A 15221-nucleotide genomic window follows, 5' to 3' on the forward strand; every position below is an offset into this window, starting at 1 on the left:
TCGCTTTCAAGCGGCCAATAATCACGGGCTACGGTATATCCCTTCTCTATCGCGCGCTCCAGTGTTCGCGAAGTGACCGCGAGGTGGCGACGCAGTCGGCCCCAAGATGGCCACGCTGGATCAATGAAACGCGAGTAATCGTAGTAAAAACAGAAATTGACAAGTGTGCAGGTGAACACCAGCCGTTGATTACGGTGTAAATGGACCATGGGGAAGGACCAGGAGCTGCTAGAGGCAGCGAGAAGCGGAAATGTCACCGTGGTCGAGAAGATTTTGGGTCAACGAGCGAAGAGGAGTGGTCCACTGGCAAGGTGGGTGTCACCGTAGCAGACTTTGCTTTTACTCGCTTCTTTCGTCGTTTCGGGGACCTATTTCACGTTTAACGCGACGCAAACTATACGAGACGTGACCGTTCGTCTCGATCGACCGTGAAACAGGTTCCCTCTCTGTCAATTCGTCGTGCAATAAAGCGTTATACGTCACGTTCTTTTCGAATACGCTCCGTGAAAAGATTTGTGTGCTCCGAATGAAAAAGTGTTTCGTGCCGTATCGACTACCGTTTTCAATTGTTTTTTTTTCGTCGCGTTTCCACGCTACTTCCGCGTTAACCGCGGTTAATTGGGCACAGGTAACTGTGTTTAGACGTAAACTGTATCGGACGAGTCATTACACACACCGGTACCGTGCCTGCGTTAAATTACCTACGCTCGATTGATCGCTACATTTTTCCAATTAATTCTGACAATTTATGAGAGGTTCTCGTGGATGCGTATCTGCCGTACGGTTAATATACCACGAATCGTTGCCTCGGATAGTTCTGTGAATTAAACGAAAGAACGCGTTTTGAAGCGCGAGCAAACTTGTGCAGCGTTTTCTTTTTAAATTCATTTTACACTGAGTACTGCGATTAATATTTCTGTGTATTATTTTTGATCGCGTGATACGTTTCACGTAGCTACCGGGTAAAGAAGCAGTAATTAGATCCACGGTGCGTGTTTGATGAAAACTGAAACCTTGTTTAGATGAGATCGCGCATCCTCGATGCTTGTTTGTGTACGGTGCTTAATAATCAGGAATTTTCGCGTTTAACCATTTCGTTTCCACCGTTTACATCCGGCTAGATATTTAGAATTATTCAATGAGATATTAATGTTATCTACATTTCAAAATTTGTATAATAATGGAAATGATTGTTTTGATGAATCAATTATTTATGATCTAATGTAGGAAATACAAACAATTTGTCTTCTATGTTTTAAATGACCTGTGAATGAAAGAGTTAATACGGTTTTTAGGTAATAAACGCGCAGAGCATAATTTTCCAGGTATAACAGGCTTGCTCCAAATGTCTACAGAGAATAATGAGCTAGTGTATGTTTGCACGCTATTGTTGAGCGATTATTCATGATTTCACCGTGACCATGAATCACACTGTGCATACGGTAACACCATGTGTGATATGATGATGCACCAGGATGCGTTGATAGAGACATGCAACGATATAAAACTATCAATTATTGAAAGGACGATCATCGATAACACGGATTTCTGGTCTTGTGTATTTTTTTACATTTCGTTTTATATTTTTTAAAACACGAAGGTATCTTGCAAGCAATATTTACTATTCATTGACTTAAATGGAAATGAACACGTAATTTCCTTTCTTCAGAAAAAAAGTAGAAATATCAACACATCGTCATCTCGTAGAACAATTAATATGTACGCTCAGTATTACTTTTTGTTTGCATAATGTAAGAATTTATCCAATAACCAATGTTTTTGTTTTGTTTAGAAAGACGGTTGTAGAAGATTCTTTTATATTTAATTATGTTTGTATTTATACTTATATTTAATTCATTACGATTAAATAGCTTTTGTTACAGGGTAATCGTTTAGATTTAATCGTTGGTGTGAATACCCGTTTTACGAGTCAGAATTTAATTAAATCCATGAAAAATGTTGGTCGACGTGTGTCTGGAAGCGGTACGAAGCGTCTTAACGGGGACTTATCGAGTCGAGCTATTTTCTATTTATGGGGGCAGATAAGGGGCTTATTTGGTGGGTAGCTATTTATTTTCAAGGGTCGACGATAAACCTCGTTCGGACGCGATAGACCAGAAGTGGAAAAAGATGCTACGAGTTGTAATATATTTGTCCTTATTCTGAAAAGTGTAGTATAATATGAGAAAAATGGACTACTTCATAAGTATTTAGAAAACAGTTAAATTAAAAATTTTGAAAGAAACATATTGTTCATTGTAGCGTTAAGAAAGATTTCTTTGAGAGATTAACACACTCTATTGGTGATGGTCGTGTAAAAGAACAGCGAGTTCTATGTTCAATTTGTTTCAGGGTAAAAAACATTTACTCTAATAACTTAGTCATCCTGCCTGAATTAACATAGTTTAGCAACGTCGTCATTGTGGCGTCTAAAATACGGCTTTTGAGTATACGCACTGGCGTTATCACTATTCTGGTTCACGACTCCAATTTCATTTCTCGGTTAGGGTTCCCGCCTTCTCGGTTTCCAACCGGAAATTCCGAATTTCACGAACAATCTCTTCAACGCCATGTGGCGCGAGGAAGGTCCAAAACATTTTTCAAGCAAACGGACGAAACATCCAAAAAATGAAACCTGTAGACGATTCAGTGTCTCCTATTACCTGAGATGGACAAAATTCTTGTCTATATAAAAATTTGGAGTAACAAATAAAAGGTGAAAATTCGTTGAATAAAAATGAGAATTATGATTACCAGATTATGATATTCCACAGTGAACAAATAAAAATTGTTTAACGTCACGAATAAATTGTTAAACATTGATTTTATTCGTTGTCTATCATTCGGATAAAATGTCGCCCATTATCCGCTCCTTCTGTTCTATTGCCGGTAATCTCTTCTAATGTATAAAGGTAGCAATTCTAGGGTGCACGTGCACGTAACAACTTCCACGCAATCTATGCAATTTGCAGATCAATTCGCGGAAAAGATAATCGTTGAACAGACTTGGAACGAGTTACTGTCCGCAGCAAGGGCTGAGGCTTTGGGATTGCTTGTCCAATTTTTCTGTATTCGAACATTACCCCAATTCAAATGCTAATAATCGAATAATGATTTCCAATTAGTGGCATTCAAATATAAAATTATCGTCATTGTAAAATCCGACGTTGTGACCCTCGAATCTATCGAATAAAGTACCCAATAGCCTGGGTCGTGGCTCGATTCGGTAGTCGATGATCTCGAGCGCGCTGTTCGAAAGATCGACGTAGGAGGCGGCAATTAGTCGAAACAGCCGGTAGTCTCGCGTCTTTATTGACCCAGTCCCGCGAACTTCTCGACAAAAACGACTTTGTCGACACTTCTCGCGCTTCCATTAATTAAGTCACGCCGTGTCGGGACGAGTACCCGCCGTTTGTTTTCGAGTGGGTCGCGGTGCGTGCCTCCTATGCTCGCAAGCGGGCGCGCGTGCTTCGAGTGCGTTCACGCACTTTAACACCGATTGTCGGTCGCGAGCAAAACCCACAGAGAGAAAGAGAACACAGGAACGAAACAAGTGGAGGGGAGGGCACGCTGTAGAAAGGACCAGCAGAAGGCAAGAAACGTTTCCCTCCACTTTGTAGAAGCAGATGAGGTGAAATGAGCGGGAAAAAGATAAACGGAGAAAAAGGAAAGGATAGCGAGACGTGGAGTATCCTCAATCGCGCACGACGAAAGCGCTTCTCTTTGTATACATGGAGGATGGAAATGACATTGGTGTCAGTGGTGAATATGAAGAGGATTGTAGCGGTCCGCCAGTGATGAAGAAAATTTATTAGACGAATTTCTGTCGCTTCGAACTAGAATGATGTTTACATTCCGAAACTTACCATTGCATCGTACACGACAGTCGACTCGTTAACACTGATTTATGAATTGGAAGCAAAACCTTCATAAAGAAGGAGGACACAGCCACAAAACAGGGGACTGTGTGAAAAGAAAGGACCCAAGAGAAGGCAAGAAACGTTCCCTCCTCCCACGCCGTTTTGTAAGAGCAGATGAGGTGAAACGAGCAGGAAAAGGACCGAGAAAAAGGAACGGATCACGGGGCAGGGGTGGAATCCTAAATGTATCGCGCGCGACAAACGCGCTCCTCTTCTAACAAATTGCCTCTTTTGCTCGTCACCAGCCGTGCAACTTGTCCATAACTACAAAGCGCGCCTGCGGCAACTTTCCACCAAAGCTTTTTACTCATCCTTCTATGGTTTCTGCTTTCTCCTCCTGCTCGTCTCGCTGCCGCGTGTCGCGCACAGCCTTTTGCGCCCTCCTCGCTGTGCTTCTCGTCCTCGACGCGAGATCACAGGAAAGCAATATAAAACGCGGCCCCCGAACACCGCGTACAAACGACGCGACTCGAGCCTCGCCAGGGGAGACGAGAAATATTTTGCGATGCTAATCGCGAGGACTGGGATGCGCCACTTCTCGTGTACCACTGCCCACGAATGTGTTTATCCTTTGTTCGAGCGGCGTGTTGACTTTGGCTCGGGCAATAATTTTAATCACTGCCCTCGGGGGTAGACAGGGGGGCCGCGGAAGGGTTCCCTCTGAAAACGTTGCCCCTCGAGGCCTTCTCCGGATCTCGCGAATTCATTAGCTTGGTAAGAAATTAATGTCGGTTTTCGAACTTTTGAACTTGGACGCTTGGTTTTGGGATAACAGTTTACTTTATTCTATGTACGTTCCAATATCATCTTACAGTGATAGGTATGCTTTTGTGTTTACCGTTAATTAGTGCTCACTTCAAGTTATTTACTTCGCAATGGATACTAAGCAAGTTCGTGAAATATTCTTATATGAATATAAACTGGGTAATAAAGCTGCAACTGCGACTCGTAATATCAATGATGGATTTGGAGAAGACACCGTAAATGAACAGTACGGTGCAGCGTTGGCTCAACAAATTTCGAAGTGGAGATTTCGAATTGAAGGCAATGATTGAAGCTGATTCACGAACAACGGTTCGACATCCAACTGTTATTGACCACCTGAGACAGCTAGGAAAGTCAATTTGTGGATTTAAATATATAGTTTGGAAACCGACATTATTTTCCTACCAACCTAATAGTACTTTTAACTCTACAGTGCGCATTGATGCATATATGCAACAACCGCATTTTTCTTTGATATTTTATTACACGACATCATAAACAGCAATTTATGCGCTGTTCCCAACAGAAATAAGACATGTACGTATAAAAAGGTCGCAGCACCATTGAAGATAATTATGTTTGCGCCAAATTTGACAGTTGCCATCAGAATTCTTGCGGTAGAGTGTTATTCGTGTTTCCTCGATTTGAAAAATTGCACACTGTAGGATAACGTCGTCGAGATAACGTAGATTTCCTTTGACGTCTCTTGAAATTTCTGCGAAGTTTCGTTTTATTGGATTTACTGGATTCATTTTTCATTTCAACGCGGTATCAATTTCTGGTATCATTTCTCTTTGTTTATTTATGAGGAGTGGCCGTTGGGTAAGTGCAAAGCCATATACGGATGGATCAGATTGTGCGTATTTCAGATAAACCTGTGGAATACACTAAATATTATAAGTGCTTCGCAATGTGGTCAATTTAGATTGAGGCTGCATCGCGCCGTCGACGGACCGCAAAGCGTTAATCGCTCACGGCTGAAAGAGCGCGCGATTCAAATTCGTGAAAGATCAATGTCGTTTCGTTTCCACGGTTAACCGCCCCCGTGCCTCGATTCCGCGACGGGATGTATATTGTCCCTGAAACGGCATTGAATTTGAGAATTACGAGTTCCCCGCAACGATTCCGTTACACTCGACCGATATCGCCGTAACGTTTTGTTCGTTCTCCGCTGTTCCGGAAGAAGGAATCGATGCGTTAAACGATCGACGAGGGGATAATTAGCCGACAGCAAGGCATTCTGCCGTGACGAGAACGTCGGGCATCGTTCACTGAATTCGCTACTAGACGGATCGATGGCCGATCCTCACCCCTCGAGAGGCGCCCTTTCCTCGAGGGGGCGCGAAACTGCATAAAGTGCAACTATAAGGGAGTCTCAGCTTTTTTCCGTCACCTTTCCAGAGCGTTGCTTTTCGAGTGTTTGCGAGGAAGGACCTTTCCGCGACATCAGCACGTATCTGTTGCCCCTCTTCGTGGCGGAGGAATGTATCGATTCGATGCCTTAACACACCTCGCGAGTGTATACACTTTCGCCTTCCGTCTCATCCTTGTCTTGTTTCCGCTTTTTCGTCACACGCATGTGTTCCTTCCTCTTCTTGTGTCGCGTTATTATTCCTTGGACCACTTTGACTCGCGCACACACACCCTTAGCTTATTGTTTCCTCTTTCCTCGTCTTGACGCGTTCCTCTGCCCACCACTCTCCCTCTCCGTCCTTTGCTCCCCTGTTTTCCATCTGTTTCAATCTGGACTCGTCTCTCTTTTCCCTCCATATTTTTGCACTTTGTCTGGGTTAGGTTTCTTTATCCCCCTTTCGACCACCCTTCGCTAGTTTTCCTCCTCTATCCGCCCGTAGCGCAAGGGTGCCTTCCTACCAAACACTCACATCCGTGGAACCGGAAAGGGCTGGATGGAAGTTCTTTTACCCCTCGGTATTTTATTGCGTCTCTGATCGTCGAGTGTCGGGGAAAACCGCGTAATTCAATGACGCGGGGCTCTCCTACAGATTTCACTTTAAATACTACTGTTATTGTTTATCATGGTTCTCGACTGCTTTATACTTTAATGTCACATCAAAAGTTAATTTTAAAAATCCCCTGGAATTAAATTTCCATTCAACGCGTGGTACCGCAGCAGAACGTATCGAACAGGTTGAATCCAACGGCCAGAAGCTTCGGTTATAATATTCTCCGCGATACACGCCATCTAATTTTAACGTACCATCCGTGGTAATTTTAACGTACCAGCCGCGCTCCGTTTCCCCCATAGGCGACAAAAACAATGGAGCCAATTATCCGAGGGAGTCATTTTTGTCGCTGATCGTTCGATGTCTTGATTAAAGCCCCGCAAGAAATTGCCATTATAGATGCTCGACAGACGACGCTCGTGTGTTTTCATTCGGCGTTCCCTTGCAACGCCAGCGGTCCCCCGTTCGGTCGTATCCGTGTCTTTCATGTCCCCCTCGTCGTCCAATTCGTAATGTTCGTAGACGTCGAGGGCACTGGGCGATGTCCTTTTTGCAGACAATCTTCAGGGTTTAATTAAGGAACTTGGGCAAGCGGATAAACTCGATGAATGGGGCAAACGAGGAACGAGCCGGCGGCGAGGGCGCGACAGACGGAGAAAGACGGAGCAGAAGCTGTGGAACGACGAGAGGGGTTTGCAGAGCGGGCGGGAAATGAAAGAAAGGAAGAGTCAAACGTCCCCAACCTAACCAGCGGGGTTGGCAAGACACACGGGGACGAGCGTGGCCATTCCGACGTACTCGTGTACATGCAAGCGCCCGCGAGATTTGTATTCCGACGTACACGCGTCTGGGGGGTTGTTTCGTTCCTGTGTACTCGGCTTTAAAAGTCCGTTTTCACGTGACGCGAACGTTAAGTCGCGACTTTAGAATGTCGAGTACCGCTGTTGTCGCGATTTTTCAATGACGGCTCCGTCGACAAATTGTTTCGCGTCTTGATAATTTGTCAGGAAGCTGTACGGTATTGAGTGATGCGACTCTGGAGGCTCTTAACGCTTTGGAGGGGATTGTTTATGGAGAATTAAGTAGAAAACAGTGACAAACTATTAAAAATCAAATAGTCAGGGATCAAACTCATATAGTATGTAGATATAACATACCCCCTTTAACTCTTTACAGTTAGGTGGGTTAAAAACTATCCCATCTTTTGCTTAGCTTTACTATTTTATTTAACACTAAACCTACCGACGTTCACTTGTAACTATTTCTACTTTTATGAGACAAATTACAAGTTTTGAAGACGCATCTTTTAATTAAATACAACAATATTTTACGTGAATTTAAATTGAGTAATTCATGAAACAATTGTGTATAATTCATATGTTGCACATAAAAACTCTACCCAAAAATTTGGAAACGGTCATTTGACCGATCGTGGTAGGTTTAGTATTAAAGTTTTTCATTCATATGGCAATAGTATGAATTAACACTAAAAGTACAATAAATGGAATCAGAAATGTATACAAGTCAAAATGGGTTAGTAAGTTGTTGACACTGTTCTTCTGTGCAGCTTGAATTTTCTTTTTCTTTTATAATCGTGTGCCTCAAAGAGTAAATTTTAAGATGCACTGTCAAAGTTTGTGTATTTCCACCCAGCTCGTCCCCAGATTAAAACCGACTTTGCGTTACGTGAAAACGGAGCTTAAGAGAGACGGCCACCACCGCCACCCCCGGTGGGCCGTTGTTAGGGCGCGGAAAACAAATACGCGCGACTCTCGGAGCCGTAAAGAGCAAGCGAGCGCCAGGACAGCCGGAGTTGACGTAGCGAAGAATGGCGAGAGGAGAAGAAAGAGGGAAATTCAACACGTGCCGTCCTCCTCTCCGCGTTAGCTCTTTCCTATTCTTCGCCTGGACCGAAAGCTCCTCGAACTTCCAAGCGTTGCGCGCCACTCCGCGGGAACCCTCGAGTGTTCGTTTCTTTTTCTTGCCGCCCCTCCAGACCTCGAGGGGGCGCCCTACCCCTGCACTTGAACGCAAACGGGGACCAAAGGGGGGTGAGTTTGCGTTTGCAAAATCGACAGTTTCTCTCGTTTTTGATCTTAGTTACAATGGATTAGAGGCTTCTGGAGAGTCAACGTCGGCGAGGCTGTCGTCGGTCTTGAACGATCCTCTCGCGGACTTGTACGCGTGCCCCGAGCCGATGATTCAAAGTGCCGGTATCCCGAAAGCTTAATGACGTCGTTGCTTAATGACGACGACGGCCGCGCCTCTTTGATGTGCCCCGTTCTGCAGAGAAAGGCCTTCGGTTTCGCGTAATTGTTTTGGGTAAACTGAATGCGATGCTTTGATGCCGGCAACGGCGTAAGCGTCGATTCAAAACGCGTCCCGTTAACGAGGGAAATCCACGAGTTCTTTTTTTTTACGCCCTGTTCGCTCATTTGGGGTGCGAGAACGAAATTGTTCGGAAGCATGGCGAGCGATGACAATAATCACCGGATCTTTCGAATCGTTGTCCTGCGACGAGGTGAAAATATGCTTCCTAATGTTCGCAGAAGAGTTTCTGTGAGTGGCTATTCAAGAATTAACAATTATATTTGTTGTGCATGTTGTACAGATAGTAGTAGATTAAATAGAACCTCAATTATTGACCACTTAAATCATTTAAAATATTGTTAAAATGTTCTATCGGAGAGTGTTCGTTAATTTGAAAGTATTTTCGTCCCCTCTAATATTTCGCATTCCGCGTGTATTTGCTCAACTGATACAACAGCTTTTACACCGTGCAGAATTAAATGGTCGTCGCGAATGGATATTTTTACATATTTACTCGCGCAGTTTTCACCACACTATACCCGCGCGTATTGACGCTGTGTCGCTTTGACAAACAGCGGCGATTTTCAAACATTTGTTACCGACAATTTTCAGTTGACTCGCGAATACAGGTAAACATCATTCGCTGAAAAGTGATGTCGATCATGGTTTACAGTTATAACACCTTCGCGAACAGCTGTGGCCAGCGTCGGGTATCGTTGCGAATTAGACAGGTGGTAGTTAATTGAATATTTAATTGGTATACACTCGAATATCGACGCGTTTACCAAGGTCGAAGATGAAAACGTCGGATGATTGTTGATATACACGACAATTCGGAATTGTGCACGTAATTTCGCGTCATAACAACCGAGAAATGGGACGTTTAATGTTGGCAGAGCGTCACGACGTTTCTAATATCGATAGAAGAGCTGCGTGACAGCTCGGAGGACGAGGGTAAGTATACATATTTTTGCGTCTCTATCTTCATATCGGAATCAACGAGATCTGAGCAAATACCGTGCCTGCTTCGTGGGCTCGGTTATGATGCCTATTAATCGTTCAAGATAAATATTGCGCCCCCTTACATTGTTTTTCTCGGAGCGTCGATTCCGCGTTGTCAAATACCGAAACTAGTATATTTTTCAACGTTCTCAGAATCAATAGATCTCCAAGCGTTTGCTTAAGTACATTTTTCGCCAATGACATAGTGAGTTTGTTATTAGGTTCTCATGATAGGCACTATCATAAGTATTAGTCGCGGCAGCTTAATTTCCGAGGATCATTTCGATTGGCTCTGGCCAGGATAATTTATTTGAGAGTTCGTGCCTGTACGGGTGTTGCAGTTGAATTTAATCGTTCGAAAGTCTTAATGTTTGTGGGAAGATAGTGGGTGTTCCACGTGTACCAATACGCGTTGTTTTGACGAGTTAATTGCATGTTCCAGTAGCGCGATGTTACTCACCCGTGAGGGACAATAATGGTATAATTGCGAGGCTGATATTCGCATTCTATCTACGAATTCCTCAGTTTTATCATTTTAATTTTGAAGCTTTTTTCCTTGAGTACTAAAAATTATCATAATAATTTGACATTAATTTAGGTGGTATTTTATATTTTATTTGATGTTTATTGTAGAGTGTATAAATGCTTCGAGGTAAATGCAACAGTAACGTATTCATAGTTCTATTTTATTTTAGTTTGATCTACAGTATTGCATAGATCATAAAAGAAATATTTATATTTAATTTAAAGTTGAAAATTATCAACGAATGATCCGGCCGAATCTTTCAATAATTAATTATATTATATTGAACAGATGTTCAACAAACTTAATTGGCTCGTTTGAAACGGTCGATATTACAAGCAGGAATAAATTTAAATGGAATGACATTTATTAAATGGAAATAAATTCAAGTTAATTAAATTTTGTTTTAAATTAATTGAATTCACTTTTGCTACAAAAATTGTTTGTTCGAAATGGCCCAATTAAATTTACATGTAATTATGACTCTCCCTCCTTTTTACTTCGAAATGTACCAACGAACAGTCCCCAAATTGTCAATTAATAGTGTACATATTCCAAATATTTGTCTTTTCCAAACTCACCCTATACGAACTCACCACAAATGAAAGATTAAGCCAGTCGACGGATTCGCGACGATCTCATTTTCAATTCCAAAGGCCTCTTTGCCGCCCATTTCAACGCGTCCCGAATCGATCGTAAAATCTAGGCAATTCGATCGCCTTTGATCGAGTACTCGAGGCTTCGAGGGTGGTGGCGTTAGTGGCCATCCCGAGGTTGCGCTAATCGAATCCACTTAAGAAGAACACGAGGGATAACGAGAAATTCTTCCGCGTAGCATCTAACACAAGGAACGACAAACTCTCGCCAAAGAGCTAAGATTCACTTTTAAATCAATTTCAAAATTGTTCGCGTGGCAAACTTCGAGAAACATTCCAATAGAAGATTAATTAGCTCCGGGGTTAATACAGATACCGATCCTCGTCAATTCGACGAATCCAAGCTTCCTCGAATATCCATCTAGCCAACTGTTTTGGGGACTCGGCCACCCCAGCGATTCTCGCGGGAACGTTTCGAAGTAACCTCCTGAGCATTATTTGCTGCGACATTCAAACCACCCCCGAGTGTCGGGTCGTTGACGGTAACGATCATGCAACGGTGGTTGGGCCTCATTTCCGCAATTAGGAATTCATGTTCGGTGCCGGTAACAAATAACCGCGGGCTACGCGTTCGTCGCGATAGCAAAGAATGCGCGCACCACGCAACGCGTCAGTGTATCGGCCGCGGTGCAGGCGGTTAGGTGGCACAATGCGCCTCGTGGACAGAAACAGGTTCGCTAATGAAGCCTAGGATGCTTCCTGCAGCCAGCACATGTTCTCATTACGCGCCTTTGTCGCGCCCGTGGCCGAGATAAACGCTCACCGTGTCCTGGGACCTGGCAAACGCAACGCGTACGCTCCCCCGCGTTTATTCCCTTGAGACGAGCGTCGACACCTTCTCGCGCCGAGGACGATTCGATTGTTTCTCGTTTGATCTAACACGCCATAACAGCGGTTGATATTATTGTTTTCATCACCATTAATGTTTAGTAATTAACCCTTTGGCTACGGGGCGATTTTTGCTGGAGGTGTGAATTTAAAAAAAATATCAGCTTATAGGAAATGATAAGACGGAACTTTTGTATATTTACAGTTTATTCATACGACGTTTAGTTTCAAAGATAGACATTGAAAACTTGGAAGATCTTTTTCCTGAAATTCAATTTTTGCAACGAACTTCTAACATTTCAATTTTTATTTTCGAAACTAAACATTCTATGAGTAAACTGTAAATATAAAAAGGTTTCGTCTCACCATCCTTTATAAGCGGATATTTTTTAAAAATTGATTTAACGAATATAAACATTTCTCTGAGCCCATTTCTCGTATATATACGTCCTTCAAAGGGTTAACAATTAAAATACATGGTCCAACCCTCGACTATTCCGCACACAAATCCTTCTCTAAAACACGCTAGCCTTACACACGAATTTTTACCTCCATTGTCAGGCTCAATTTTTTGACTACTCCAATTATAAACGTCCACCAAAACTACACACTAAGATCGGCAACGAATTGCACCAATCTCGTCCTTTGAAGTTGTAGTAAGTATGCACGGCGAAAATATTTATCTAAGCGCGAGGATAGAATGTAAACGAGGCTCGTCAAACATGGAAGGCGGTAAAAAAGATTTGTTTGCACTTTTCCTAGCAGCGCTGCAAAAGGGGCTGCCTTTTGGTCGAGAAGTCAGTCGACTCCGACTGTTCAAAGGAGCAAGGATTGCACCCATGCTCGCGTTGAATTGCAGCCGAGGTTAAGGAAGCAAGGATTGCGTTCAGGTCCATTAAGTCCAATGACTCTTCTTGGTAGAATCAAGCTCGCGAAAGCTACACGCATTCAGGACCACAAGTTAGTCCAAAACGAGGTCGCGGAAGATCTAGAGCATGGAAGCTTTCAGCGAGGTCTCGACCTAGCAATTAGAGAAGTTACAAAGTGAAAGAAAGAAAGTGGATATCAAAATTGATGAGAATAACCGTGGTACAGGGACTAACGTTGCGATTGATCGTGATCGAGATCATTAACGGTCCTGGACACTCACTTTATCGAGAGGATCCTCCATTTTTGTTTAGCCCTTTCAGACCTGGCGTTCACAACTGAGGACACAAAATTGAAAAATTACCGTCACTATCGTTTAGGGCGAATGTCCTTATCTGTTCACATGAAGGAAGACCAGTCTTCCCCGGCAACTACACTATTCGGATTTTTTTCTATTTTGTCCAGACTACTTTTAGTCCAAGTTAACCCTCAAAATTGAATTACATTAGTATGAGAAAGAAAATCATTCAGGCTGAAAGGGTTAAAGACCTCGAGTATAATAAAGAGAAACGTTGTTGTTAGGAATAAGTAATATGTTTGGTACAAGGCGTAATGTTATAAATATATGTCGTTTCTTTTCAGCCTGCGGCGGGGTCCGGGGGCTAACGTGCAAGACCCTAGTGGATATTCCGCCCTTCATCACGCAGCTTTAAATGGACACAAGTACGTTTCAGCAGGCACAGTTCGAGTTTACTTCGCTGTTAACATTCACAATTAAAATTCGATTCGTTGCTAAAATTCATCTATTGATTACATTCGTTTCACCAGCCGATTTATAAAATCGAGCCATTCTCGAAGTGTCTCTCATTAATATTCTATTTGATCGCCTATTAATCAATGTCTCGCGCACACTCTGACGATAATTCGAGGAAACGCTTTTATCCTCAGGGAGGTGGTAAAGTTATTGCTCCAATATGAGGCTTCCACTAACGTCGTCGATACTAAAGGCTCTTCGCCGCTTCATTTGGCAGCTTGGGCGGGCGACGCTGAAATCGTGCGGTTAATTCTTACCCAAGGACCTTCGGTACCCAAAGTGAATCTTACGGTCAGTAAGTTTGTACCTCTTCTTTTTTCTTAATTAAAGTAAATCTGCCGCGGTATTAATACTTTCGATCGTTCGCGATCACCGCAGCTTCGTAATTTTTATTTTTATAAGGATACTTTAATCAACGGAACGGGCAAATAATCCGTGAAACGAGCTCTTTTGTTGCTTGCATAGATGGGAGATTAAAGGTTGAGTCCTGATAAGAATCGTCAAGTGTATTGAATCAGACTTTTTAGTCAGCTTTTGCGAAATTTCAAACCAAACAATCGCTCCTCGACACTGTGTACATTGTCTTTATTAACAGCACCCCTTAATTCATTCTCATTTCTCTATTTTTGAATTTTTTGTTTCTACATATAATCATCTTTGTTCTATATCATATTTTCTTCTACCATATTTAACGGTACCCCTTAATTCATGATTTTTCATTCGCCTATTTTTCTATTTGTTTTTATCTACATATAACCACGTTTCTTCTATAGACACTACTACCAATAATCACAGACGAGTTTTGTATAGACTATATTTATCCAACGAGTCAGGACAGTTATCCTGAAAACTACCCCTTCATGTAACGAGAGAGACTCCTACAAGGATTATATTCCTGTTTTATTTACGAGTATGTTTAAACTGAAATCATAAAGTTTGCGTTCAACTTCCACATTAACTTTCGGCGTGATGCATACAACGTTGCAGAGAATTGTACGTCTGTTTTCGTAAAAAGTAGATGTTCCTTGTTACTCGGGCAACAATGAGATTTTCGCGGTGCCGTGTCGTTTCGAGGTTAACGCGAAATTTCCTAATCCTCGGAATCGAGGTAAAGTTATTTGTTAACTGGAAATACCGGCTTTGTATGATCGCAGACGAAGGACAACGAGACAGCGTTGCACTGTGCTGCACAGTATGGGCACACGGAAGTGGTGGCACAGCTGTTGCAATACGGATGCGACCCCAGTATCCGCAACAGCCGTGGAGAATCTGCGCTCGATCTCGCTGCACAATATGGCAGGTAAATTGCAAGTGCAAATTTTTCTCTTTTTTTTTTTGCGGCGAGACATTTTAATTCAAATAGTCATTCGAATTGTTGCTCGGTCTAGAAGTAGAATCAGTAGATCAACATATCGTATAAACATGCTATCAATATGCTTATTGTTAAAAAGGATCAGAAAATCTAATGTCCTAGTGTTTGAAATAAACTTGTTGGTTAATAATTTAAAATTAAAGTTCATATTTGCTTGTTGATTCGACTCGTGTATTTTAAGAGGGTTTGCGCTCTTTCTG

At 42.5% G+C, this 15221-nt stretch overlaps 1 protein-coding gene across 3 annotated transcripts in view; it reads left to right on the forward strand.

Annotated features, from left to right (window-relative positions):
- The first annotated feature begins 169 nt into the window (after positions 1-169).
- LOC128875373 (ankyrin repeat and SAM domain-containing protein 1A-like) overlaps positions 170-15221 on the forward strand; it is a 69560-nt gene continuing 54508 nt past the window's right edge. For all 3 annotated transcript variants that reach the window (XM_054120894.1, XM_054120896.1, XM_054120895.1), the window contains exons 1-4: positions 170-311; positions 13478-13558; positions 13784-13940; positions 14804-14949. In XM_054120894.1, the coding sequence (XP_053976869.1) occupies positions 208-311; positions 13478-13558; positions 13784-13940; positions 14804-14949 (488 nt within the window). In that variant the 5' untranslated portion in view covers positions 170-207. The remainder of the gene's footprint in view (positions 312-13477; positions 13559-13783; positions 13941-14803; positions 14950-15221) is intronic.

This window comes from Hylaeus volcanicus, chromosome 4 (genome assembly GCF_026283585.1).
Source record: "Hylaeus volcanicus isolate JK05 chromosome 4, UHH_iyHylVolc1.0_haploid, whole genome shotgun sequence".
In the NCBI taxonomy this organism is placed as follows: Eukaryota; Metazoa; Arthropoda; class Insecta; order Hymenoptera; family Colletidae; genus Hylaeus; species Hylaeus volcanicus.